Source organism: Malaclemys terrapin, chromosome 3, assembly GCF_027887155.1.
Source record: "Malaclemys terrapin pileata isolate rMalTer1 chromosome 3, rMalTer1.hap1, whole genome shotgun sequence".
NCBI classification, from domain to species: domain Eukaryota; kingdom Metazoa; phylum Chordata; order Testudines; family Emydidae; genus Malaclemys; species Malaclemys terrapin.
Genome location: NC_071507.1, coordinates 46430001 through 46456449, shown reverse-complemented (window position 1 = coordinate 46456449; position 26449 = coordinate 46430001). Strand labels below are relative to the sequence as shown.

The 26449-nt window shown below is 39.1% G+C and overlaps 1 protein-coding gene across 1 annotated transcript in view; it reads left to right on the top strand.

Annotated features, from left to right (window-relative positions):
* Positions 1-26449, top strand: part of USH2A (usherin) — a 565863-nt gene that overhangs the window by 356861 nt on the left and 182553 nt on the right. Inside the window, exons 38-39 of the mRNA XM_054021626.1 lie at positions 19696-19846; positions 19999-20141. Coding sequence (XP_053877601.1) covers positions 19696-19846; positions 19999-20141 — 294 coding nt within the window. The remainder of the gene's footprint in view (positions 1-19695; positions 19847-19998; positions 20142-26449) is intronic.

Here is a 26449-nt window from a genome sequence, read left to right as displayed (position 1 = left end):
GAATTCAGCATTCAGTTTAATAAGTGGTTGACATTGGTGATGTCCCTTAATTTGCTTAAATCTAATTGGCTCTTTTATCAGTCAAACCTGTATGGATTGGCAATTGATCAGAAAGGGTCAGCCATGACTGTGCATGTAGTTAAATGATGGAACCACAAGTTAAAGTCACTTTTGCATAATAATAAGCTGAAACCAGGAGAACAAATTATCTTAGAGTTGGAAGGCAAAGAAAGCAGAGAAGTTTTGCAGGATGTTCAAGTTCAGAACAAAGGCATTATGGAGTGTATAAATTTTAAATACACTGCATTTTGCCTCAAGACTTAAAGCTTTTTTTTTTCCAGATGAACTGAAATCTTGTCTGAAACTGTCTTTGTTACATCAAAGAACTGCACAGAAAGCGAAAAGAGACAGAAGAAGCATAAAAGGGCATAGTTTAAAATGATTAGTGACAAATTTCATACCGCAGAGGTAGAAACAGATTTCTTCTGAGTTTTATATTTTCCCAAAAAGAATAAATTCATTCTATTTATCTTACCCTAAACTGCTTTGGTAGAAGTTGTAAAAGATACTGTGTTAACAAGCCTCAGCACCAGTTTGAGGATTTAAGCTAATAAAAAATGCTGGAAATAAAATTGTTTTAAAATTATTGGAATTAGCTAAATGCATTTAAGGTTTGAAAATGATATCAAAGAATACAAAATATAAACTGCAAACAAAATCCTCTTTACATAGTATGCATGTATTAATAATTATGATATATTTGTGAAATGGTAGCACCCAAAGACCTCTATCAGCATCAGGGTGACATTGCACAAGGTGGTGTACAAACAGAGAGGAAGATGCATACAATCTCTGGTGCAAAGAGCTTCCAATCCAGTTAGACAAAAAACAGTTGAAGTGTTGTGGAAGGGATTACAATATACTGTATTTGTAAAATGGAGACAATAATACTTCCGTGCTCTCATTTTTCAGTTGCCTTGTCTATTTGGATTGTAAGCAAAGATTCTCTCCGAATATACAATTGTACAATGCCCAGTTGGTGCCTCTAGCTGAAACTATAATAAAAATAACAAATAATTATAATAAATAACATCTGAGCAAAATGATCAGGGTGATGGCAGATATTCTCCTTGTGCTAGATTTGTGTCCTATTTTTGTACATGTTTGTTTTATTTATTTACAAACACTTAGTTTTAGATGCTGTGTTCTTTGTTTTTGTCAGGACATTTAGGGTTGAAGTGTGAGAGAGGAAAGGATTGTTGGAGTGAGACAGGGAAACGGAGCGGGAAGGAGGTAGAGGGGAAGGGAGAGAGGAAGGAAGGTGAGCACAGTTGAGAGACAGAGTGGCCTGGGGAGATGCTGGGTGTCTGTGGTGAGAGAGGGGCAGGATGAAGGGCCATCAACCGTCAATGGCAAGAGAGCAAATGAGGAGGGAAATTCCAGAGTGGGGTGGAGTGGATGATTCAGGAGTCTGTGAAGGCTCTTCCTGGCTGCTGGTGCGGTATTCCATGTGGACAGAGGAGGGGAGGCCAGCTGCTTTGTGGAAGGAACCCCCTAGGCTTCTGAGCTCCTTCTGGTTGTTGTTCTTGTTCCATGTGAAAGAGGGAAGAGTAGCCACTAGAGCTGGTTGGAAGGTTTTCAGTGAAACAGATGTTCATCAGTGTGATGGAGTGTGTACCCAACACAGGCCCTGACAGGGTTAATATGGACCCGAGAGGACAATTAACATACCTGGCAGATAAAGAAAGCCAAGCTAATTGACAATGAAGACCAGCTGGAGAGGGGCTGGTTGCAGAGACGCCAACTTCCCGTGTTCCCCGGGGGTGCTTGACCCCCGCTCTTCCCTAGGCCCCACTCCCATTCCATCCCTTTCCCCCACCTCCACCCTGCCACTTCAGACCCATGCCCCGCCACACACACACCCCGCCTCTTCCTGTCCCCACTCTTCCCCCATCTCCCCCAGCACCTGCAGGCTGCTGAACAGTGATTGCAGGAGGCAGGAGGGCTAGGAGAGGAGGAACTGATCCGCAGGGCTGCCGGTGGGTGCTGAGCACCCACAGGTTTTTTTCCGTGAGTGCTCCAGCCCTGCAGCACCCATAGAGTCGGCACCTGTGACTGGTGATTATAAAGCCAATAATTAGTAGCAAAAAGAAGCTGCAGGGAGAGAGTCTGCAGCCATCCTCTGGGGGATAGAAATGGTAGGAAGCAGTCCAGGAAGACAGCAAGGCGTCTGAGGGAGTAGACCTTGGCTGCCAGCTACAGTGTCCCTGGGCTGGAACCCAGAGTAGAGAGAGGGCCTGGGTTCCCCTACCAGCCACCAAGGAAGTGTGGGGGGAGAACCCCTGAGGTAAGGGGTGTAAAGACCACAGAAATCAGAGACTGATGGAAGACCTGCTGCAAGGTCATTGGACTACAGCTGGGTTGGACTTTCTGTTACACTAGAAGGGGTGGATTAAAGCATGACCTGGCCAGAGGGCCAAGTTCCAGGAAGAGAGACCATTGCAGTGATGGAGTGACTGTTGGGAGGGGAGGGGGGCGCCATACAGACAGCAGCTACACCATACCTGGCCATGGTAAGGTGCTCCTGCGGTGAATGAACCCCCTGTAAAATGGGGAAATGCCAATTAATTGAAAGGGAAACTTTTTGAAGGAATATCCCAGTTTCAAACTTTATATGAGGAAAAGTTTCTCAGGTCCAGGATGGAATTTCTGGCCAGACTAGAGAGAGAGAGAGAGAGAGAGAAACTGACTCTATAGCTTGTGGTTCAGGCACTTTCCTGGGATGTGTAGACTCAGGTTCAAGTTCCTACTCCAATAAATATTTAGTTATTTATACAGTTATTTGGTTATATTAGTTATTTGGAACAGCTCCCACGGAAAAGACTGAGAGAAACCCACTCTAGAATAGCCAGTAGCCTGGTGGTAGGGGCACTCATCTGGAATTAGGGGACTCAGGTTCATGACACTGGTCTGAATCAGGCAGAGCAGACACTTGAGCTAGAGTTTCCCACATCCCGGATGATTGCCCAACCACCAGGCTATTAGCAATTTCGGAAGGGGTGTCTTTTGACAAGCTTCAAAAATTTGTTGATTCCATCCTGATGAGGAATGGGAAATTTTCAAAATCTCAAAAACCTTTGTGGACTGGGAAAACCAATTCCCTGCCCACCTCTAGAGGCCACTCTCTAATAAAGAAGAATAGCTGCATAAACAGTGAAAGGGATCTCTTTAATTTTTGGCATAATTTATGGAATGTATTTGTAGTTATGATTTACTCAGACACAGAGATACACAGCTGAGAGAGCTTTCAGTTTCTTTACTGGACTCATCCTCCATTGGGTCTTTTTCACATGGCACTCAGCTTCCTACATGCCCAGGCTATTCCTTTCTTTATTCACAAGATTGAAAAGTGAGCCTCCTTGTGTAAAGCCCTTGGTGTTTGATCACCAACTACTTACATGACCACAAATACTGCAGCCAGAGGGCCCCCTGACTTTTAGCTTAGGGAGCAAGATACAAGATTGGATATTGAGTCACATGGCAGAGATCGTTGACCTAATTTTATAAGTAAATAAGGGCAAGATTGTGCTATCTTTTATACTGGTGAGCATTCACTCATAAAAGTAGTCTCCTTGAGGACATTGGGACTACTTGAATGAATGAATATTTAGTAATGTGAGTAAGGATGGCATAATCAGGTCCATAGTATTTAAGAATGGGGCTAAAGGCCACAATATTGGGGTTATTCCTGTGACCCAGGGGGTATGAATTGCCATGCAATGAGATTCCATATTAGATCTGGTCCCCCCTTCCCAAAAAAGGAAAAAGTTTCATCAAAATTTTTGAAATTGTGAGTAATTTCATTCCAAAACAATTTTTTGTAAAATCATGTTTCCTGATTTTTTTTAATTAAAAAAGCCAATATTTCAAATGTCTGATGTTGATGGTGATATTTCTTCTCCATCCTCAGCCCTTATCCTCCCCCCCTGCCCCGTTTTACCTCTGAATGGAATGGAATAATGTTGGGGGGGGGATTGTCCTTTTTGCTACTCTGTAACTTTTCCAAACTTCTTGTTTTAAAAAGTGAGAGTGGCAACAGGGAAAATATGAAAACAGAAAAAAATAAAAAGTGAAATAAAGTTGTTTTGATCCTCATTTTGTTGCATTCAGTGGCAAAAGGAAAAACTCAAGGTTTCGGTATTTTGAAATATCAACATTATAAAATACTTAATTTTGAAACCTCTGATATTTCAAAATAGCAACAGTTCCAGTTTGGATGAAAAACTGGAATCTTTTTAAGAAACAGAAGGTTCTCAGAAAAGTTTTCACTTACCCAAAAAAAACCATTTGTGTGTGTTTGTGGGAAGGGGTGTTAAAAAGTTTTGAATGAAAATTGTGATCACCGTTCAATAAGCAGGCAGTGTCTGAGGAGAGAACATGCTAGCCCTATGTCATTCAGCAGTATCCTGCTCAATTAAGGAGTGACAATGATAAACTGTGTGAATAGTCCAGCTTTTGACCATAAGGATGGTGACTGTGGCATGGGATATGAGGGTAGGGCTGTAAAAGTGTTTATGTAGAAAAGTAGGAGTTGTTCTCATGTCTCAAATGAAACAAAAATCCCCCTCTAGCCTCAGCTATATTTATCTGATTGTCACTTTCATTAGTTCCCTTTCCCTCTTTTATCCCCCTCTCCCCCAGTCTGCTCAGCAAATCATTTTCAGGGAGCTGATATTGGGGGTGGGGGGAAGGTATCATATTTTCTAGCTGGCCTAAGACAAAGTGCAAATGAGGGACAAGAGGAGAACAGCTGAAAGGCCACATTTTCAAATTCAAATGGGGGTGGGGCACAGTGGTACACCTGCCTCACTGAATTTGAGCCAATCAGGGGCCAATTTGAGCCAGCTGTTCTAAATTGCTCCTTGTTTCAACAAGCCTCCACTCTCTGGTTATCATCAGTTCAGTGGCCTTCTAGCCACACCTCTTTCCTCTGATCTGGCCTGCAGGAGCCCTGTCTCCGGCTCCATCCTTTGGGAGCTGTGAAGGCTGTGGCATAGTTATGGCTAAACCACCTAAGGATTCTCCATACACTCGGGCAATCACTGCTTAGCTGATTACATCAGTTTTTAGGCTACTTCCTCCAGAAGCAGTGTAAAGCAGCTGGAGTGAGGAGGAGGTGATCAAAGACCTGACCCAGTATCTGCAGCTTTGTACGATTTGGGAGGATCTGGATATTTGTACTGGATTTGGGAATGCAGATGAGACAACACATCAAACAGCTCAAGATAGTACATTATAAAGGTACAATTAACCCAAAAGCTGATGTGGTCAGTTACCAAGTGATTGCCCCAGCGCATGGTGAATTGGGTGGCTTAGCTCTAACTAAGTGCAGGGGGCTCACTCTAGATTTCTGCAAAACTTTAGTCATTAGCATGAGTTTTAAGTGCTGCACAGTCTTGCAGACAAACTGCACCAGAATATATTTTGTGCTAGAGAACTAGAAACTGGATAGGAACACAGAAAAATATATAAAAAATATGGAAACTAGGCTGTTGTGGGATTTAGCAGCAGATGGTATTTTAAAATTACAGCCTCTCACCATATAAACTTCTTGTCAGTCCTATTCAACTGTGCAGAAAACAAGGGCACAATTTAGATGATGTATGCAATTTATAGATAATCTGAGCCTATTTGTGTACTGTTTTTTCATTCAGTGTAATTCTTACCAAGACTGTTAAGAACTCCTAATAAAGTTGTCATGCTGTGTGATATATTCAACAATAAAGATATTTATGTTCCTAGTGACAATATATAGAAGATGTGTGAGAAATCACATCATGAATTCTGTCTTTTCAGCTGTTTTCACATATATATATATATATATATATATATATATATATATAAGTTGTGGGGGTTGGGAACCTATTTTTTATGTTGCTGCAGTAGCATGATTTGAGCCCTTTTCTACAAAGCTCCTTTTATTTTATTTTGGACAGCGCTTCTGAAGTTTCCACGACAAAATGGCATTTTCATAAACTGGAAGTCAAGGCCAATTTCTGGTTTTTGTCATTTGGTTTTTGTCATTTACTTTTTGTACTTCCTGCATTAAAGCAGTGTGATTGTAGAAGTTATGCTACTTATAAAACATTTGACTAAAGCACCAACTTTGTGTTAGTGAGTGCAGTAAAGGAAGCTTTGAAGTTCCTCTGCTTACAGTGGACTCTATAAGCCTCCAGCAAAGTTCTGCCAGCCTAACACGTTTACATAATCTCATGTGGTTTACATAGGGGGGGGGGGGGTGAAAGAAATTAAGGGACTCTCTTACCAGCTTCCTGAGGGCAAGAATAGAAGGGAGGGGAGAAATCAAAACCACTATTTTTTCCCCTCTTCACCAGGGGATAAATAGAGACACATTGTTCCTTAAGAATCATTGCCATAAAAGTATTCTTGCCTTTATATCTTTCCTTTCTGATTAAAATAGCCCCTATATGGCTGGCATTTTGTTTAGTTTAAAAATAAATCTGATCCTATCTTTAACTTTCATTTGGTTCTTAAGTCTCTTCAGAATTCATGCAATTTTTTAAAAGATATTTCTTTATTTTGGAGTCACGTCTGTCATTGGATATTGACCTCTCCCTACTTAATTTATCATTATCTCTCTGCTCATGAAGGAGCCTCCTCAGTGCAATTCTTAACTGGCTGGGCACACAGGAGAGAGTGAGCTGCTCCATGACGAGGTGAAATAACTTGCTTCTTTCTCAAAGCAAGGGGAAACCAGTGGAGAACCTCAGACTGTCTGTGCCACAGCACATTCTCTGGTCTGCTCATGACAAAGCACAGTTATACACTGGTACTTAAGGTCGCGATCGAGTTCTTTGTGAGTCCTGCCAATAGCATTGGATACTGACCCCCATGCCGTTTTTTTTTTCTTCTCACTATGACTTTCTTTCCTTGTCTGCATGATTGTACACACATACATGTGTATTACACTTCTGTCTGTAACTTTGTCTGTGTACAGCCCCTGACCTCTCCCTCTGACACAAAAAAAACCCCTCCCACTTAAAAAGGATCTGGTCAAGGGATGGCTTCCCACTGAAGTTATTATCCTAATCACTCACAATGGGAGAGTAAGGGAGAAGGCGGGAGAGAGAAATGACACATCTCATGTCTCAATGACACCATTCAGCACTGTCTTAATCTTTATATAGCGATTTACTGTTTTTAAAGCTCCCTGCAAACATTCACTAATTAGCCCTCAACACTCTTGTGATGCAACTGTGCCCACTTTATGGCCACAGAGGCTTACATTCTGCTCTGGTCACAGACATGCAAGCACTGGGGTTTCACACATGACACCAATGCTGAATTTGGTCCTAGGCCACAAAGGGAGTCAGTGTCTGAGCAGAGAACTCAGATCATTGCCTGGGGATAGATTTCTAGACTCTTCTCTGGGAAGGTGAATGATTTGAAAATGCAAAATGCTATTGTTACTGTGTCACAGCTTCACCGACCAAATGACTCACTCGTATCTCTTTGATGGATCCCACCGCAAGAAAAACTGCAGTTACTTTTCTTCTGTTTTTTGTTTTGTTCTTCTCAGAAGTTTTGAGGACTCTGTAGAACTATATCTCAGACAATCACTCTTAGGAAAATTATCATTTTCAGAGTTTTGTGTGAAAACTCAGCCAGGAGACTCCTGTTGATTTTAGTGTGAGTCAGGCAGCTAAAAAACCTCCACAATGGTTTTGAAAGCTTACTCCTTAAAATCAATGGCATGGTCTCTTGGTTTAAAAAAAGGAAGTATTAATTGCCTTTTAAATTTCTTGAAGAAAACTGGAATGAGTGTTTTCATGAGTCTTCCTTTCCATCCCTTAATATGCTGTCATTTATATATGCAGAGTTGGCAGTAGTGCCTCTGCTTATGTTTCGGGATGCTGGGCAAAACACAGCCAACTTAGCTTGGGCTTGAATACGTGCAACAGTGAAACTAAGTGTTACAATCAATTAGGCTAGGCCAGCCAATTTTTGAACAAGAAACCAGCAAGTCCTTGGTAGTCAAGATACTGAGGGGCAGATCCTCAATGGTATACATTGAGTGCTTACGTCCATTACCTCAAATGGAGCTATGGCAGTTAGCACCAGCTGAGGATCTCATGCCAACAGTGCATTAATGAATATACGGTGTATTTGTTATATGTCTTTAACAACAGAGTGAATATCAAAAAGTGAATATCATATTTAATAATTGTATTGAGATCAGTGAATAGAAAGCATTGTAGGCTCAATTGTACTGAGCAAGTCTAGTTCTTCTGCCCCAGGAGAAGACCAGGAACTGGATTATGACTGCATCACAGTCTGCTTCCCGGTTCCCCTTTTCTCTAGGTTATCTAGCCCTGAATTTGACAGAGATTATTTCTCTTGGGGTCCTGGTTAAAATGGACTATTTTTCTTTATTCAACATTATTATTATTAGATATTGATGCAACCCTGATTGCACCTCAATGCTGCAAAACTAACTTGCAACTTCTTTACTTATGGACCAGACTCTGATACCTTTGCTCAGAGCAAGTAACATCTTACTCATACTGCCAATCAAATGAATTATTTCTCAGTGTGAGTAAGTTTCAGAATCTGGTCCTAAATTGGCTATTTTCTAATATGTATTAATTTATGGATACTGCCACTATGATTCCAGCTTGTAATGTGACGTGACAGCCAGAGCATAGTAGTTGGCAGTTTTGAGAAGCGATAAGAATTCTTGTTTACTCTGTAAATTTAACTGTTCGGGTTTATTAGGCTGGATCTCACTTGTTACATGAGAAAATAACTAATAATTACATAGACATTGCATTTTGCTATTTTTCTAATTGTAATAATTTCCTCCTACAACTAAAGGCCTGATCCTACTGTTTGCATGTAGATCTTCTATTGTTAATTCAGCGAGCCAGTCAATAACAGACTTGGGTGATGTAGGCAAATCTGCTTTACAGTTTGCTGATTCCATTAGATTAATTCCCCCCACTTCCTATGATATGCACATGTTTTCCCCATTAGCACTCATGGGTATAGAGGCACAAGCAAATGTTTAGAAGGGAAAAAAACGCAGAATATGGTGATTTGCTCTTTGTGGCGCTGACTATATCACTTTATATAGGAATATAAAGAAAATTACTAACAGTTGTGGTATATTAAATAATAACTGAGAACTAATTCAGGGATCAAAGATGCTTTTTGGGAGAAATCACTTTACCTGGTAGGAAAATCATTACCTTTTTTCCCAGTCTCTCATATTTGTACTGTTTGTCTTGGAAATATCATTCCCTAAAGTTTCTGAATCTTGATGTTTAATTGAACACAAAGGTCTTTGAGCAGCACAATGGGAGCGGGGGGCCTGGTTTGCTGGTAGAATGTATAGACAGAAATTGAAATGTACGTGTTTTTTTCTCATTTATCAAAGAAGTGCAAGAATCTAAACTGACATTTTATATCAAACGAATTATGAACTGTGTACTGTGTACCTAAGGGAACAACAACCAAATTACACTTTTCTTTAAAAAAAAAAAAAAAAAAAAAAGAGAGAGAGAGAGAGAGAGAAAAAAAATAGGCTTTTAATAAAATATACAATCATTTTTGGTATTTTGTCTGAACCTGCCATACTGAACGTGTAGTTTTCTTTTGTAAACTAGAGCATACAGGCTACTTCAAAGGGTATATGCTTTACAGAGAATTGAAGTCAGTAGGTTAAGATAATGCACAAACTAGCATTTCCACTTAATATTGTTGCTTTGATGGGTTTGTTTTCAGTCCCATTCACCTCTGGTAAGCAGGAAATGATATTCTTCTTAATACTAAAAAATAGAGTTTAACTGAAGAAAGTAGTAAGATAATTTCTTAGCTTCTATTTGCTAAAATACAGTTGTAACTAAAAGGAGATTTACAGAAAGTTAAGATTTACAAGACACTAGTAAACCATTTAGGGGTAAATTTTCAAAGAATTATGTATGCAGTTTTCAGGTGCATGACTTGCATTTGTATTAAATGGATAAAACTTCCTATAACCAGGGAAAGGAAAGGAGGTAAAGACCCCATGAAGTCCAATGGGAACCAAGTTATACCAATTTATAACCATAGAAGATGTTTAGATGCTGCAGTGCTGGGCCCTTAAACTGTAAGGTAGATAGGAAGGGAATGGCTAAACTCCCATGCATTCTTTGGGAATGTATCCCTTTGTCTTCATGGTGCTTTTCAGTATAAATTTTCTTATGCACCAATCCCAAGAACAGGTTGTTATTCTTATACACCAAAAACTTACTTTACCCAGTTAAACTCCAGACGATTAAGGAAATTGGTATGTATGTAATCTCATGGTCCAACTCTCTGTACTTCTCACAGAGTACTAAACTTGGGTAAACAGTGGAAAAGCTTATTCATTAACATGTTCACAGAATCTGAATTATAGTGAAGCCAAACCATCTTTATTTATTTTATTATAGTAGCACCTTGAGACTCAAGAGCCAAAACCCTAGTGTGATGTGTGTGATGCACATTACACATATTAAAAGATAGTCCCTCCCCTGAAAAGCTCACAGTGGACAAGACAAATGACGATTGGGAGAAAAGAAGTGGTATTGTTAACCTTATTTAACAAATGAGGATCTAAAGTATAGAGAGACAAAATCTTCGTCCTGAAAACCCTTACACATGTACTTAACTTTCAGCACCTGAGTAGTTCTATGGATAGTATCCACATGGTTATGTTTAACCACATGAGTAAAGGTTTACAGGATTGGGGCCTTTGTGACTTGCCCAGGGTTGATACAGGCAGTCTGTGGCAAAGGCAGGCACTGAACTCAGATCCCCTTAGCCACAAGACTGTCTTTCTATGTCACCATCTTCAGCCTCCCTTCTCTCCCCTCTTCCACCCCCCAACCCCCATGAATATTCAAGCAAACTTTTTTGGGGGCGGGGGGATTGTTTTTTTCCCCTGAATGTTTGAGGAGGGCATTTGTGTGCAAATGAGTATGTTCACACGCAGGGCCAGCTCCAGGCACCAGCTAAGGAAGCAGGTGCTTGGGGCGGCAAATGGAAAGGGGCAACACGTCCGGGGTCTTCGGCGGCGGGTCCCTTAGTCCCTCTCTTCCTTTGTGCTGCCACTGAAGTGCCGCCGAGGAGGAAGAGAGGGAGTGAATGACCCGCCACCGAATTACCACCGAGGAAAGAAGCGGCATGATTGAGCTGCCACCAAAGTGCCGCCGATCGGCTTTATCTTTTTTTTTTTTTTCTTTCCCACTTTGCCGCTTGGGGCGGCAAAAAAGCTGGAGCCAGCCCTGTTCACACATGAACAATTATATTTGCTCACGAAGTGCTCACTTGGCCACTGTGTGTACACGCAGTTACTTGATGTGAATGTGACAAGACAGAATTGATTGTAAAATTTACTAGACAGCTAATAAAATTGGTTTATATCTTTGTGTCTCCAGCATGCAAGGAAGTACTCAGATACTGTAAAATTTGCTAGCCAAATATATAATGCTCTAACCTGTGAAAAAGAGGACCGAAAAATATTTGATGTGTCATATGATTTCCTGATCCTGCTTATCTCCCACTTTATCTTTCTCCCTGCAGGGCCCTCAATCTTCTCCCTGAGAGATTCAACACCCCAATAATACTTTTTTTAAAAAGAATGATCTGTGTGCAGAAAGTTTCCATACAGAAAAAAGAGTCAAAGTCAATGGAAATGTTTTTTGTTACAGATAAGTTTTACTAGCTGTGCTGAAGCTAAAAGATTGTAAAGAAGTTAAGACTAGTTTTGAACTTGTAGTCCAGATCTTTCTCTATTTGCACAGTGCATACTTAGCAGTCACTTCTCATGTTAGTTATTGGATCCTTCATGAACAATAGCCAGCTAAACTTTAGGTAACTGGCCTCTTATTCTATGGGTGATAAACAGGTGAGATTAACTGACTCTCTTTTTGTTTAGTAACAGCGGGACAGATTCTGCTACACTTACTCACACAAAATAGCACTTCACTCCCATGAGTAGTAGGGATATCATCTATATGGGACTATTAATGGAGTAGGATACTAGTTGATATGAACCACAGTATCAGAATCCAGTCCAAAACTGTGACTGGTTTTTAAGGGCCAGATTCTGCTACCCTACCATGTTGAGTAGTACCTTGTTCTGCAAGTGTCTGGTTTGTGGCATGTTTTGGTTATTAATATAAACAATGGGCCATGTCGTTCCTTTTTAGTCAAAATGTAAGATATTTGTTTTCTCTATCCTTTTCATGTATAAACCACAGCACATTGCAGCATTCAATTAAATGAAAACAGTAAATAGTTTGCTTTCAGGTGAAGTTGTAGAGCAAATGCCCACACATGTAAATATGAAAGGAGAAGAGAGAGAACTTCTTGATCTTGTAAATTATTAGTGTATTTATGAATGTCCAAAGGGAGCACCTTTGCAAAGAGAAATTCAAACATTATGGGGAAGAAGAATTCTGATGTGCAGTTTTCAGTTGAGTTACAGTAAGTGCTTGTTTTATGCATTTCAAGAAGCTACCATAACTCTGTTTTCAAACAACCTATGAGGACAGCTATATGACCATCTTTGTGAAATTGACTTTGCATGAGCCACATTATGACCTTAGTAATCTATGCACAACAATTAACCAGAAAAAACTATCACTAATGCAGGAATTCAGGTTTAAATATGATAAGTAGGAGCCAGTGAGCTTTAAATATTTTCCTTTAATAAATCTATACTTTTATTATATATAAAAGAATTTAATAAGGACCAAATCCTACTGTGTTGCATGGATAAATTACTAAGAACATAACGGCCATACTGAGTCGGACCAAAGGTCCATCTAGCTCAGTATCCTGTCTTCCGACAGTGGCTAATGCCAGGTGCCACAGAGAGAATGAACGGAACAGGTAATCATCAAGTGATCCATTCCCTGTTGCCCATTCCCAGCTTCTGGCAAACAGGGACACCATCCCTACTGGTAGTAGAAGATGTAGGAAATCTTTCTTTCCCACTCAGCAGGTGGGGAAAGAACGATAAGGGTGTAAATTGCATGTCATGGTGTCAGGCACATCATGGCTGGATGAACTGTGATCTAGTGACCACAAGTCCTGCAGTCACCTTCGGTATACCCTAGCTTTTCAAAGAAACTGTAAGTGTGCAACCTGCTGTGTGGTGGTTTTACTCCAGCTGTTAGGTTCAATATTACTGTAAAGCTTTTACCGAAGCCTCAAAGCAATACATTGCTTTAGAAAGGTTCAAATAAAAAAATTAGTACTGAACTAACCACAGTGCCAATCTATTTGCCCTACTTTATCGTACCTCTTAAGACACATACCAAGGACAACCAACTGAAGCTAATGTTCCCATTAAAACTATCATCAGGTGGTAATGGTTTTGTTTGTTACTACCATAGGCTAGATTTGAACCAACAACCTAGAGTTAAAGGCTCTGTAGGCTGCTTCCAATTCCCTGATATATCCACTGCCCCAACAAAAAATGTTCAGACTGTAGATCTCTTGTTCTTCAAAGAAATCTAAATAAGCTATTGTACCCCAAAAAAGTATAACAAATGAGAATTTCAGCCCTGAGGTTCCCTTCTTAAGACCGTTCATAAAAAACCTGCAGCTAACACACACACACAGTAGATGGGCAGAATCCTGTCCCTTCTTTTGCCACGAGCACTCTCTGAGGTAGAGAAAAGATGCGGTTATGTTGTTTGCAAGACTTTGGCTATGTCTACACTACCACGGTAAGTCGACTTAAGTTACGCAACTCCAGTTACGTGAATAATGTAGTTGGAGTCGATAGCGTTTAGGTCAACTTGCTGCGGTGTCTACACTGCGCTAGGTCGACGGGAGATACTATCCCGTTGACTTGCCTTACTCTTCTTGTTCCTGGTGGAGTACCGAGGTCAACCGGAGAGTGCTCTGCAGTCGATTTAGTGAGTCTTCACTATGCCCGCTAAATCGACCCCCCCGGTGCATCGATCACCAGAGCGTTGATCTGGCAGTAGTGTAGACATAGCTTTTATGTGGGGAGTGGAAAGGATTCTATCATCCTATACAGCTACTTGGCACAGGGTATTGAAGTTGTGCATAGAGCAAAGTAATTGGAAGTATTGATTTAAGTATACTTTTCCTGGCTTATCATCGAAGGAGGGGTTTTATAAACTAGGTCACCTCTCAAGTCCAGCCCTATATTTTTATGATTACTGGTAGAGCACCTTTATTTACCTGTGGTTTTAGAATGACTTGTGACACCCATATGAATATTGTACGTGGGGGAAGTTTTTTAAGTAGCTTTACTATGTGATAGTACTGGCTGGGTATCCTTTTAAACATCATGACAAATAATTGGTTTTACTGGGCAGTTATAAATTCCATCCATTGTGTGTCCAACAGGTATTTATAATCATCAATCAATCAACTAACTAATTCCCTATTGGTATTTTTATATCTTCTGTAGTTTAGCAGAAGTTCAAGTTGGGTAGTGCGGATAAACTTCTATATAACTTGACTGAAGTAGTGTGCCTGTGCTCTCTTCTTAAATCAACATAAGGCACAGGACACAAATCTTACATGCTGCTCCTATAACCTTGACTTCAGTATAGGGTAATTAATGCTTTAGGAAAGGGGCAATCTATTACACTTCCGTTCTTCAGAAGCTGATGCACTGAATACAGTTAAGATTGCATGAAAAAATCAGCTCTAATTTTGTTCTTTTTTAAACCAATGTAAACCAGGAGTAACTCCACTGAAGTCAGGCCCCACAAGAGGGCTGTCTTAAAACTCTCCTTCAGCTCCTCACGGTGACCGCCAGGCCATTGAACAAAGCCTTGTTGAAGTCCCATTGCTGGTGCTTTTTTGCTGTTGCCTATTAAAGTTGTACTATACAACTTAGGATACTGGAATAGCTATTGCTGCATGCAGTTGAATGCACTATGATAATAAATTAAGAGCTACGAATTACACATAAAATTGGGATAAAGACAGATGTAAAGATTAAAATAAAATTTCAAAAATTATTTTTTTCTGAGTAGGTCAGTGTCCCAGTGGCAGAACTGCTACTAAAGACCTCCACAAAATGCCAACAAAAGAACAGGCAGATGACTAAATCAGAAGGAACGAAAACAACAAGGAGTCTGGTGGCACCTTAAAGACTAACAGATTTATTTGGGCATAAGCTTTCGTGAGTAAAAACCTCACTTCTTCGGATGCATCCACCAGACTCCTTGTTGTTTTTGTAGATACAGACTAACACGGCTACCCCCTGATACTTTACCTCAGAAGGAACGGTACATCTCAGTGAAGACTTCCAAACCTGAGCAAGAAAAGAGGAAGTATTATTAACTGTGAGTGGGCCAGCAAGCCCATCTTTTTCAAACAATATGTCGGCATAGCAGAGATCAACTCTGAGATCTACAAAGTATAGGATGGATGATGTGCAATAGTGACATTGAAGATAGGATAAGATGCTTGGGTACACAACTGAAAAGAAAAACCCAAGAATATTGGCTGTGTATATTATATGTTGAATAAGTGAGATGTTCTGACTGAAGGAGTTAAAAGAGAAACCAGAATGACTCTAGTGCATCTGTGAAGATGAGACACAGAAAAAGCAATCTTCTGTTTTGGCAATAGATAAAGGTTTATAACTACCATGCCCTTCTAGTGATGACATATGGCCCAGCAACATGGTCTCTCACTGAGTAAATGAAACAAAAACATGTGCCTATACCGAGAATTATGGAGAAAGCAATGATAGGAATTATGTGGACAGAACAAATGCCAAGGTAACAGGCATGCTTGAGGAAAAAGAAGAGAAACAAATGTCAAGGTACAGAACATATTGCCAGAAAAAGTGACTTGAATAACATGGTCTTAGAATGGATACCTAAGAGAAAATGAATCAGAGGTGGCTAAACAGCAATGCAGTGAAATAAAGAAATGAAGTGTGTGAATTAGACCTGGAAAAGGGCAAGAGTGAACATGACTTGAGAAGACATTCATCCAAAACTCCGTTATCATTGCAATAGCTCCTCAGTCTTATGGCACAAACTGTGAAGAGCCAATTCCTTCCTTAGTAGTTAAATGTCTGCTGTTATAGTTTGCATGCACACATGTGTAAGGAAAACATTTAGATAAGAAGCAATTGCAGCACCTGTGCTATTTTTAAATATTTTGCATGTGCAGATGTGGCATACTATTAGAATTACATTTGCATAGTTATAAACTTTTGTGTTTGCCTTCTGCATATAGTATGGCTATACCAGGTCTGATCTCAGTTACAACCACTGTAAATCTAGGGTAACTTTACTGGAATTACTCTGAATTTACACCCATTTAATAGAGATTAGAATTTAGCCCTTCAGCCTGTTCTTGCTCTCATTAAGTTATGTGGCATTGTACTAAAGTGTAGAATACAACGCAGACCCATTTAATGGGTTTAATACTTTATCATTCAAATAATAATGATCACTTTTGGTGACTGCACTTTAAAAGTTTCATGTGTTTTTGAGAGAGATTGCCCTATGGACGATGGAAATACTCTTGTGATTGGTAAATATCTCTCAAAGTAGTAGAGTCTTTCAAAATAGAGGAAACATTTACGGTGCAGCCACCGTATAAAGGTTTTCATCCTTAGTCATCTTTGAAAATCTTAGAGATCTATCATTAGCTCCTTTTTTGTTGAGGAAACTGAGGCACAGATGTTAAGTGACTTTTCAAAAGCAACTCAGCAAGTCAGTGACAGACCTGGGAACAGAATGCCTCTCTTGGCTCATCTTCCTGTATCTTATTGCCTAGTCCACATTTTCTCCCAAAACTGGTGGTATCAATTTAAACCATTTATTATGCATAATTCTTTCTCCATTTGCTCTCTCAATAAAATAGTTAAGGTAGACAGGTAATTAAAGATTTTTTCCCATCCTTTATGCTCTCTTTTTGTAGATGAAGCATGATTTTTTTTTTACCAGATCTAGTTAGGATTTACTGGACAAGATGTTGATTCAGTAGGTTGCAAATGGAGTGGTTGCCCCCTGAGAGTGATATTAAAGCTTGAGGGGAGCTTTTTGAGCAACATTGCATCTTAAAGACAATATATCAAGCTGATAGATACATGGCTCTTCTGTTGAGAAACCTGCAGCTGAATTATTTCTGGTTACCAGTTATTGCTTGGGTACTCTGGGGAATAAGAGTAGGATAAAGGGGTTAAACTGAGGGAAATATTACATTAAAGATCTCAGTTTACGGGGAGTAGCTGAAATAACCAGAATATGTTCTATATGCAATTTAGAATGATCAGGTTGTTTAGGAAACCCTTCAAAGTTTTAATGATCAAAATGTGACCAATTTTATAGACACCTTTCTAGTTATTACTCGACAGAGACTCAAAAGTGCTTTATTCCTGTAGTCTTCTTTTTCACAGTGCATATTAATGAAATTCTCGGCAAGATCCAGGAAATCCTTTATACAAAGACATATATTTTGTACATTCTAACATTTGAAAGCCTCAAAGGACCAAATTAAGTCAATGGACCTACACAGGGATTGAGTTTGGCCCACATTCTCTACTGTTCTTTTCATTGTACCAGTACAATGTCATCTATTTGGACCTCTAACTTTGATTATCTAGGCAACTAAATTATATCTGTATTGTAAATAGTTGACTATTAAACAGCTATATATTTGTACTTGAACATTCTTGTACCTCCATAATAATTAATAAAAATACATAGTTAGAGTTTATTTGATGCTTTTCATTTGTGAATCTCAAAGAGCTTTACAAAAGAGGTAAGTGTCATTGTCTCCATTTTACAGATGAGATATCTAAGGCATATAGAGTGGAAGGACTTGCTTAAAGTCACACACAGCAGACTACTGGCAGAACTGGGAATAAGCACAGTTCAGTGACCCAGCCAGTGGACCACATTACTTCCTTAGCAGGCAATATGTTATTTTCATAATACTTTTCTCAAATATAGTGGTGTGAACCCCAGCTTCTTGGCCAAATTACCAGTGAGTTAATTAGATTCCCTTACCTGAATTCCCCTGCCATTTTCAGCGAGTTGTAGTATACTTCTGGTCTTGATCTATGTAAAGTTTGTGTATGTACTTGAACAGTTGGTACATTTAAACTTCAGATGCAATTTAATTTTGAATGAGATGGTGCCCTACCTCATAGAGAGATTGTGTGGCTTAATTAGTGAATGTTTGTAAAAGCATTCTGAGGTCCTCTGATGAAAGGCACTATAGTAATGCAAAGTATTTTATTTTAATTGCTATTTATTTTTGTTCTCATTTTGTACTGGCAGAGCTTACTTACAATTGACCTTACCAGGCACTTTACAAATGGATGCTAAAATAATGACTGATTATGTATGTGTATTGTATTTTGCACACACAGATTTTAAAACATATATTGCATGCCAAATTCTGATTTTAGTTTATCAGTGTTAATCTAGAACAATTTCATTGACATCAATGGAGTCTCTCGATTTACACGAATGTATGGTAACTGAGAGAAAAACTTAATCTTTAAACTCTAGCAGAAAGGATTCAGGCACCATGTGGGCACAATGTCTGTTTTTGCCACTTGGGAGACAGCTATTCTTCACATGGTACATGAAGATCATAAAACTAAATTACAACGTGCTGCTTACCCAAGTGCCCAGTTTAGTAGTTCTGCCAATCAGTTGCAGTTCCTTAATATAGATGCCAGTCAACACGCTGAACCATAGATTGGTTTACAACAATCTTTCAGTCAGCCTGGTACCAGAAAAAGAGAACAGTGATGAAAAATTTCTATTTGGATGACCACAGAAAGATGCAAATGGTAGCTACTGAACCATCAAAGACACAAGCACTTTACAAAAGTTTAAATGAAAAAAGAAATCAAACAGTCCAACCTTTCTATTTAACATTCTGAAAATATGCTGTTTTGGCATCCAATACACAAATGTCAAATGTGTTATACATGAAAGGTTTATCGACCAGGTTAGTCTTTCATGGTGAGAAAAACATAAGGCCACAATCTCAGCTGGTGTAAATCACTTCAATGGGATTACACCGATTGATACCAGCTGAAGAACTGCCTCAGAACCTGGAATAGGGCTGGATCTGTGATTCCTGGGCCCACTCAATAAAAGTTAGAATTAATCAAATGGAAGAAATACTGGTCCAAATCCCCAGACTTCAGTGGATCTACATTCATTTATACCAGCTGAGTATCTGATTTGCTAAATGTTATATCAAGTTTTTAATGAGAGAAGGGGAGGGATATTTGAATGAAGTGCCTGACTTTGCTGCCCTGCTACTCAGATTGAGTAATACTTCCTCAATGAGATGTTCCTTTGATTTCAATGTGAGCAAAATTGGCAGTGCAGGGGGCTGATATACTAGCAGGTGGGATAGAATGTTACAACTGAATTCCTTTTGGTGTTTTGGGGGTTGCTCTCAGCCCAGTGATATTGGTGTAATTGTATTGGAAAGAAGAACATAAAGAAGTACAGTACTTCAGTAACGAAAATGTTAAATTAAATGGACCATGTTGACATGCTGTTGATCGTGAGGAACAGTTTTTCCAGTATATGGAGCATTTTGATTCCATCCAGCATATGTTCTCCACGGTTTTCTCTGCTCTAATTCATCCATGTTTTTCGACAGCTCCAGATGGCATGCTGCCTCCAAGGCTTTCATCTGCCACGCCGACCAGTCTTCAGGTTGTCTGGTCTACACCAGTTCGCAATAACGCTCCAGGCTTACCCAGTTATCGACTCCAGATGAGGCCTAGGAATTCCACTGATGATATTCTAGAGTATGCAAACAATAAAAATCTTCTGTAAATTGTCAGTGAAGAGAAGTAAAATTATTTTAGAGGTGGCTCACCCGTAGGGTGTTTTTGTCTTCTTTTCTACCCCCACCCCTTGTATTTTGGAGCTTTATAACTCATTCTTCATTTCTTTCCAGGTTATTTTCCAGTCCCTCTGCTTCCTTAAGCTACATAGTCAAAGATCTTCAGCCATATACAGTGTACGAGATGAGAATGATAGTCTCCAATGGTTATGGTAATTCATATAGTGACTGGACTCCAATGATTACAGCAGAGGACAGTAAGTAGCTTGCAAAAATACAGAGTTGAATCCCACTTATCTGCTAACAGATGTTTAAGATAATACAAATGCATATCCTTCCGCTGGCTAAACTAGCATTGCATATGATTTCTTTTTCTTTTATCTCATTTTATTAGCTTAATAGTAATAACATATTTTCTCCCTGAGAGCTAAGCTACAGTAATAAAAACACCTAAAAAATCTTGTATGAGTTGTGTGAACTGTTCATTAAATGGATGTAAAGGAATATTTTTCAGAGAAATACCTCATTTCATTATATAATGACTCTCTCTATTCACATATGGCCATATGCAGATAGAGAAAAATATTTGTTAGTTTGTTAGAGTGAGGGTGGATTTTTTTTTTTTTTTTGCATTCTGTGAGCTAGAGTCTGATTTCATTTACATCAGTAAATGTATTGACGTCAGTAGTAAATGAAGATATAGCCTTGTCATCTTGTTCAGCATGTAAAGAAGGATGTCATTTCTTTTGTGGTCGTTGGGCTGATGCCACCTAAGTAGTGCAGCAGCTTTCCGTAGGACTTTTGGATACTGTTTCAAACAAGTGATCAGTAAGAAGAAGGCACAGTTTATATTGCCAGCCCCTTGACTCATCCACTAAGTCTGGCATTAATTGGTTCATATTTTGCAAACTCACTCTACTTGCATTTGTTTGACATTAAAGCTAGGGTTGTGAACGTAGCCATTTTAACTGACATATGTTGCACAGGTACTAGGTGCAATATAAAAACAACACATGAGAAGGTGTGCAGTTACCAAACACACAAATGCACATATACCTCAGATACAGCATAGTTGAAGTCCAATGGCTGTTTAATGAAGGTATCTAGTAGAGCCATAACCACACTTCTTGAAGTGTGCTGTTGCTTTGAAAAATGTTTTCTTGCATTTTTCAAATCATTAGCTAATGACCCCAGTATACCAGATATCAGAACAATCAAAATCTTTGCCTAAGAGATGCCTCCTGTCATATCACTCATTTAATAAACAAGAGAAATTCTGAGAGAAATATTTTTTGTAATTGAAAAATTAAAATCCCAACTTCTTGGTCCTGCTTTTCCTTGTACTCCAGATTTACACTGGTGTGAAAAAAGAATCAGGCACCTTGGACCTAAAGTAACAGAATTAATTGGGGTATAAATTAGCCACCATTTGTGGCTCCTCATTGTTCTCACCCCTTTCTCTAAGATCAAAGCAAACTGTATTCAGAAAAAATGAGTGCTTGTGGCACCTTAGAGATTAACAAATTTATTTGGGCATAAGCTTTCGTATCAACCTTCTTGTCAACTGTTTGAAATTGGCCACTCTCATTACCACTACAAAAGTGATTTTTCTCCTTTGGTATCCTACCGTTAATTGAATTGTCTCGTTAGACTGACCTCCCACTTGATATGGCAACTAACATCTTTTCATGTGCTGTATATTTATACCTGCTACTGTATTTTCCACTCCAGTCATCTGATGAAGTGGGTTCTAGCCCACAAAAGCTTATACCCAAATAAATTTGTTAGTCTCTAAGGTGCCACAAGGACTCCTCGTTGTTTTTGCTGATACAGACTAACATGGCTACCACTCTGACACCTGTATTCAGAAAATATCTCAGACAGAAATATGTCTTAATATATCATCAGTTGGAGACATGTTTTTTACAGCTATCAGACAAATGTAGGCCCCAATCTTGGAAACACACAAGTGCTTAAATCTAAGCACTTGAGTTGCCCCATTGATTTAAATGGGACTGATCACATGAATGAATAAAGTTCAGTATATGAGTCAATCTTTGCGGAACCAGAGACTTAGCCTCTTTTCTACCTATGAAGATTTTTGATCAGATCATAATTTCCTTTAATGCACTTGTTCTGTAAAATTACTTAATACATTTTTTGTTTTTTTAAAACTGTGGATTGACTGAACAGTTATCTGTGAATATTTGTTGTTCAGACTATAATAGTTAGCTGAGAATGGTCAGGTAAATCGCACGATATTGTTTTTTTTCCTGTGTGGGATGAGTACACATTGAGCTCAGTCATTGATGTATGAGTTTAAAATAGGGTTTTTGCAAATATGTGTGTGTGCAACTTCTAAATATGCTTTTTGGGTGAAATTCACTCTTGTTCACAGAGCTTTTTCAAGACCTATGTTCCACTTTATTCCCACTTAAGGCCATAAATGGGATTTTACTGGTGCATAGGACTTGTGCCTTCTGTACCGGAATGAATTTTACCTTCTGCAAACATTTTTATGAACAATTTGATTGCATTAATGTCCGTAGGTAGTTGACACAAAAGGGGCGTGATGTGGCTTAGGTGAATTCATTTAAACATTTGAAGAAAAATTAATGGAAAGCTTTCCATTGATATTTGCCCAGCTCTAATGTTTTGAAAATTGCTATTCATTTGCTTCTTAAACTGTTGCTGCCACATCTGGTTTTTCATCTTGAAAAACACTATTTTTATAGTGCAGTTATAAACTCTATCCTCTCAGTGACCGTGCATTTCATTCCCATGCCCTGCTCCATTTGCATTGATAAAGAATATATGCTGATTTATCTCCAGTATCCAACAATTTCTGTGTTTGTAATTTACCAACACAGCTTACACCACTATAATGGTGACTGAGGACTCTGTATTTTTGGTGTCATTGTGGAAGGCTGCCATCTCTGAAAGGATGTTCAATTCAATTGACAAAGACTGAATGATTGGCAATGGGCATAAGTAGTATTTCTGTCAAGGCTTCAACATGTTGCTTGTAAAGCCACCTATACTGACAGCTTATTGCCAGAGCTACACTTAATATCTGGTCTTTCTAGCCAATATCTTCTGACTTTTTAAAGTGCAATTTTGACAGTTGAAATTTCCTGTATCTCTTAACCTGGTAAAATAAAGACATGTTCCCATGTCCATATTTGAGTTTTACCCCACAAATATGTGCCTCTGTAGCACAAAATATCCATAGAAGGATCACATATATAGGTATATTGGCCTGATCAACTACTATAAATAGTGGTAACTCTGTTTGTCAATACAATTACACTAATTTACACCAGCTGAGGATTTGACCATATATATTTTCCTTATAATAGCTGTTTCACCCGACTAGCAAGAAATCAGAAAAGATGAGAGGAAATTCAGTAAACATCACCATAAAAAAATCTGTTGTCTGGGAAAAAAATATTATAATATAAAGGTAGATGCTGAAGAGAATGTTAATAGATATTTCAAATATTTTTTTCATTTACATCAGTCTGACACCAGTAACTGATTCCATGCATTTTTAAAAGTCTAACCTGCCAGTGCCAAATAACAATAATGTACATTTCCTATTAATATTTTAAAACCTGTTAAACATGTGTTAATAAAAGATGTTTGTTCCAGTGATCTTGGTGAGAATAATGTCAGACTATTTGCTGCCAGACAAATACAAACAATTCAGGAAATTTCTTGGCTAAATTCTGCTTTCAGTTATTTGGGTGTAAATCTGGATTAACTCTATTGAAAACAATAGAATTACTCTGGATTTATCCTGAGTAACTGAGATCAGAATTTCATGCACTGCATCTAAGAATAAATTGGAATCTCTCCTCGAGTTTAGGGAATTAAGATATTAATCTTATTTAATGCTTTTCTTTCATAGTGAACATTCTGGATGGGCTGAGAGGGGGAGCTGCCAAGGAGTTAGTTACAGCTCTTGAAGCCAGTTTTATGCCAGCCCCAACCCCATCATACTTTTAGTGTAGCCTTATGGCTGCTCTAAAATACACCAGCTGATAGCCCCAAAGGGTTGAAATTTAACAGAGGGATAGTCCTGAAGTCAGAGAGATGCTTTTTGCTATCTCTAAGAAACGTCCAGCCAGATTTGACCCAGTTATAAACAATGGAAAATTGCTATTTCCACATGTCCTTTAGAAAAAACGTATTGATCTTAGTGCATCTGGAACATGCAGAAAATTATATGTGCTCCCATGGTCTGCATGTGCCGATACACCTCTGTCATCACAAATTTCAACACTTTGCAGTCAGAAACAAACAATATCAATTCCAGGCAATGTCCTTCAGCTTGTCATTCTCTCCATGGGTGTTTACCATTGTAACAGCCAGTTTTGTAACCATGTTGAGGAAAATGGCCATCCAAATACCTGTTGACAAAGAAACAATCATAAGGACAGCTCATCACTTCACATTTGCTAGACTGGAATGTCCTAGGTTCTTACAGTAGTTTATCTGTAGGATTTCTCCCTAACTCCCTCAGGTGCTGTCACATCAGGGAGAATTCTTCAAAACCATCTCAGGCCTTAGTGATATTTTCTGAGAAAAAAACAAACAAAATTCATGTTCTCATCAATCATTTCTCCTGCACTCAACAGATTTCAGCACAGTAGTGCCTCTGGCTTGTAGGCCTGTTGGGATCATATGGAAATGATCCCAAAGCTCTACCTCTGGCCCTTTCACAATTTTCTGATTGGTCATTGGAGATAAACTCAGGAAATGGACTACCTATTGCACCTATTCCCAGAAGTGCAGCACTACCTGTGTTGGTGGAGCGTCCCTCACCCATCAACTATTCAAAGACAAATAACTGACAGATCTGCCAGGAACCCAAATGACCACAAATGCCAACCTGTCAGGGTTGGGAGCTCAGATAGGTCTAAATATGGTTCAGGACAAGTAGTCTCCCCAGGAGTTGCAGCTGAGCATCAACTGCTTGAAGCTGTGAGCAGTGGGGAGTGAAGTAATCAGCCTCTTTCCATGTATTCTTCCATAGTTTATAACCATCCACATGGAGAGTGGCTCCAGAACCATGAGGATTTATCTTAACCATCAACGTGAAATGAAAAGCAAAAAGCATAAACAGCAAGATCCTGTTGCACTTGGAACATCTGGCTCTGTCCCCCAAAACCATGTACCTCTACGCTGAGACCAGCAGTTACACCGAGAAGCTCAACTGTTGCTGGTTCAGTTTCCATTTTTTGGCATCTCGCCCACAAGTGTTTGAGATTGGTTGGAGGTGGTTCCTTCCACAGGTGGATTTATCCAACACGAAGTGAACAAAATCTGTTCTTCAAGTTGGCATCCATGCCTGGTGAGTGGATGCCTTGTTGTTCCTCTGGTCAGATGCCTAGGGTTATGTATTTCCTCTCTTCCCTCAAACATCCAGGACAACTAGAAAGATTGACAACCAAGCTGCAGGAAAACTTCTAAGTTCCATTTTGGCCAGGTGACCATAGCTCCCAAGGCATATGTCAGTATGTCAGCTGTGGATTTTACCATTATCTCAGAACCTCGTTCACTGAAAAGTCTCCCAAAGGCTGTTCACATCTGAAACTCTCTGCATGGAATCCTAAGTGGCCACATTTTGATGGTTTCTCACAGGATTCATTCAATTTCCTCTTCAAAAACAGGAAACACTGCCAACTGGATTTACCATAGCAGCTTAATATGACCTGATGTTCATGGTCATATGGAAAAATACAACCCCCTTCTACTGGTAACAAAAGACATTTTCACATTTTGTCTACTCAGCTTTTCATAAAGATCCAAGATCTAGTTTTCTCACAGTACTGCTGTGCTGCTTCATGCACACCTCTCCCTCTTTCTGAAGGCAATATCTCTTCAAAAGTCTTTGATCCCATGCACAGTGGAACAATCTAGGGTTGTGACATTCATGCTCTCCTTGAATCCATGGGGTAAACTTCTTTATACTGTCTTTAAAGTACACCTTTCTTTTGGGCATACACTTCAGCAAAAAGGTTTTTGTCAGACAACCTCACCTTCCTTTTTTATCTGGCTCAAATGATTCAAAGGCCATCCACTGATTTCATACCTACATCCTATGCTCATTCACAAGAGATAAAGGCAAAACTTACATGTTATACAATAGTTGTTGAGCATGAGACCACTACAGTTCCTTTGCTTGTGCCTTGATTTTATGGGGCTAAGTATGGATGATAGATTTACTAATAGCCAAAAACCATTTTATTTCTAGTTATTTTATTAATTTATATAGTGCCTATCAATATAGTGCTATTACCTCTTATGATTATTTGAAATATCTGTGCTCAGATGATCCTTGGTTGAGATTAACAAAAAATCCTATTTGTTTTCCTTTGAGTAATCTGTTATAGTGTTGTTGTGGAAAAAGTCCTAATGTAAAGATATCTCTCTTCTATCAGCACAGGCAAAAGTATTACTATTCCATAACTGTGGCTCTTCCTCCATATAAAGGAGCATGCAACTTCATATTACATTATAGTTAAGGGGTGAGGAATGTCATGAGTGAGGAAGGCTGAGG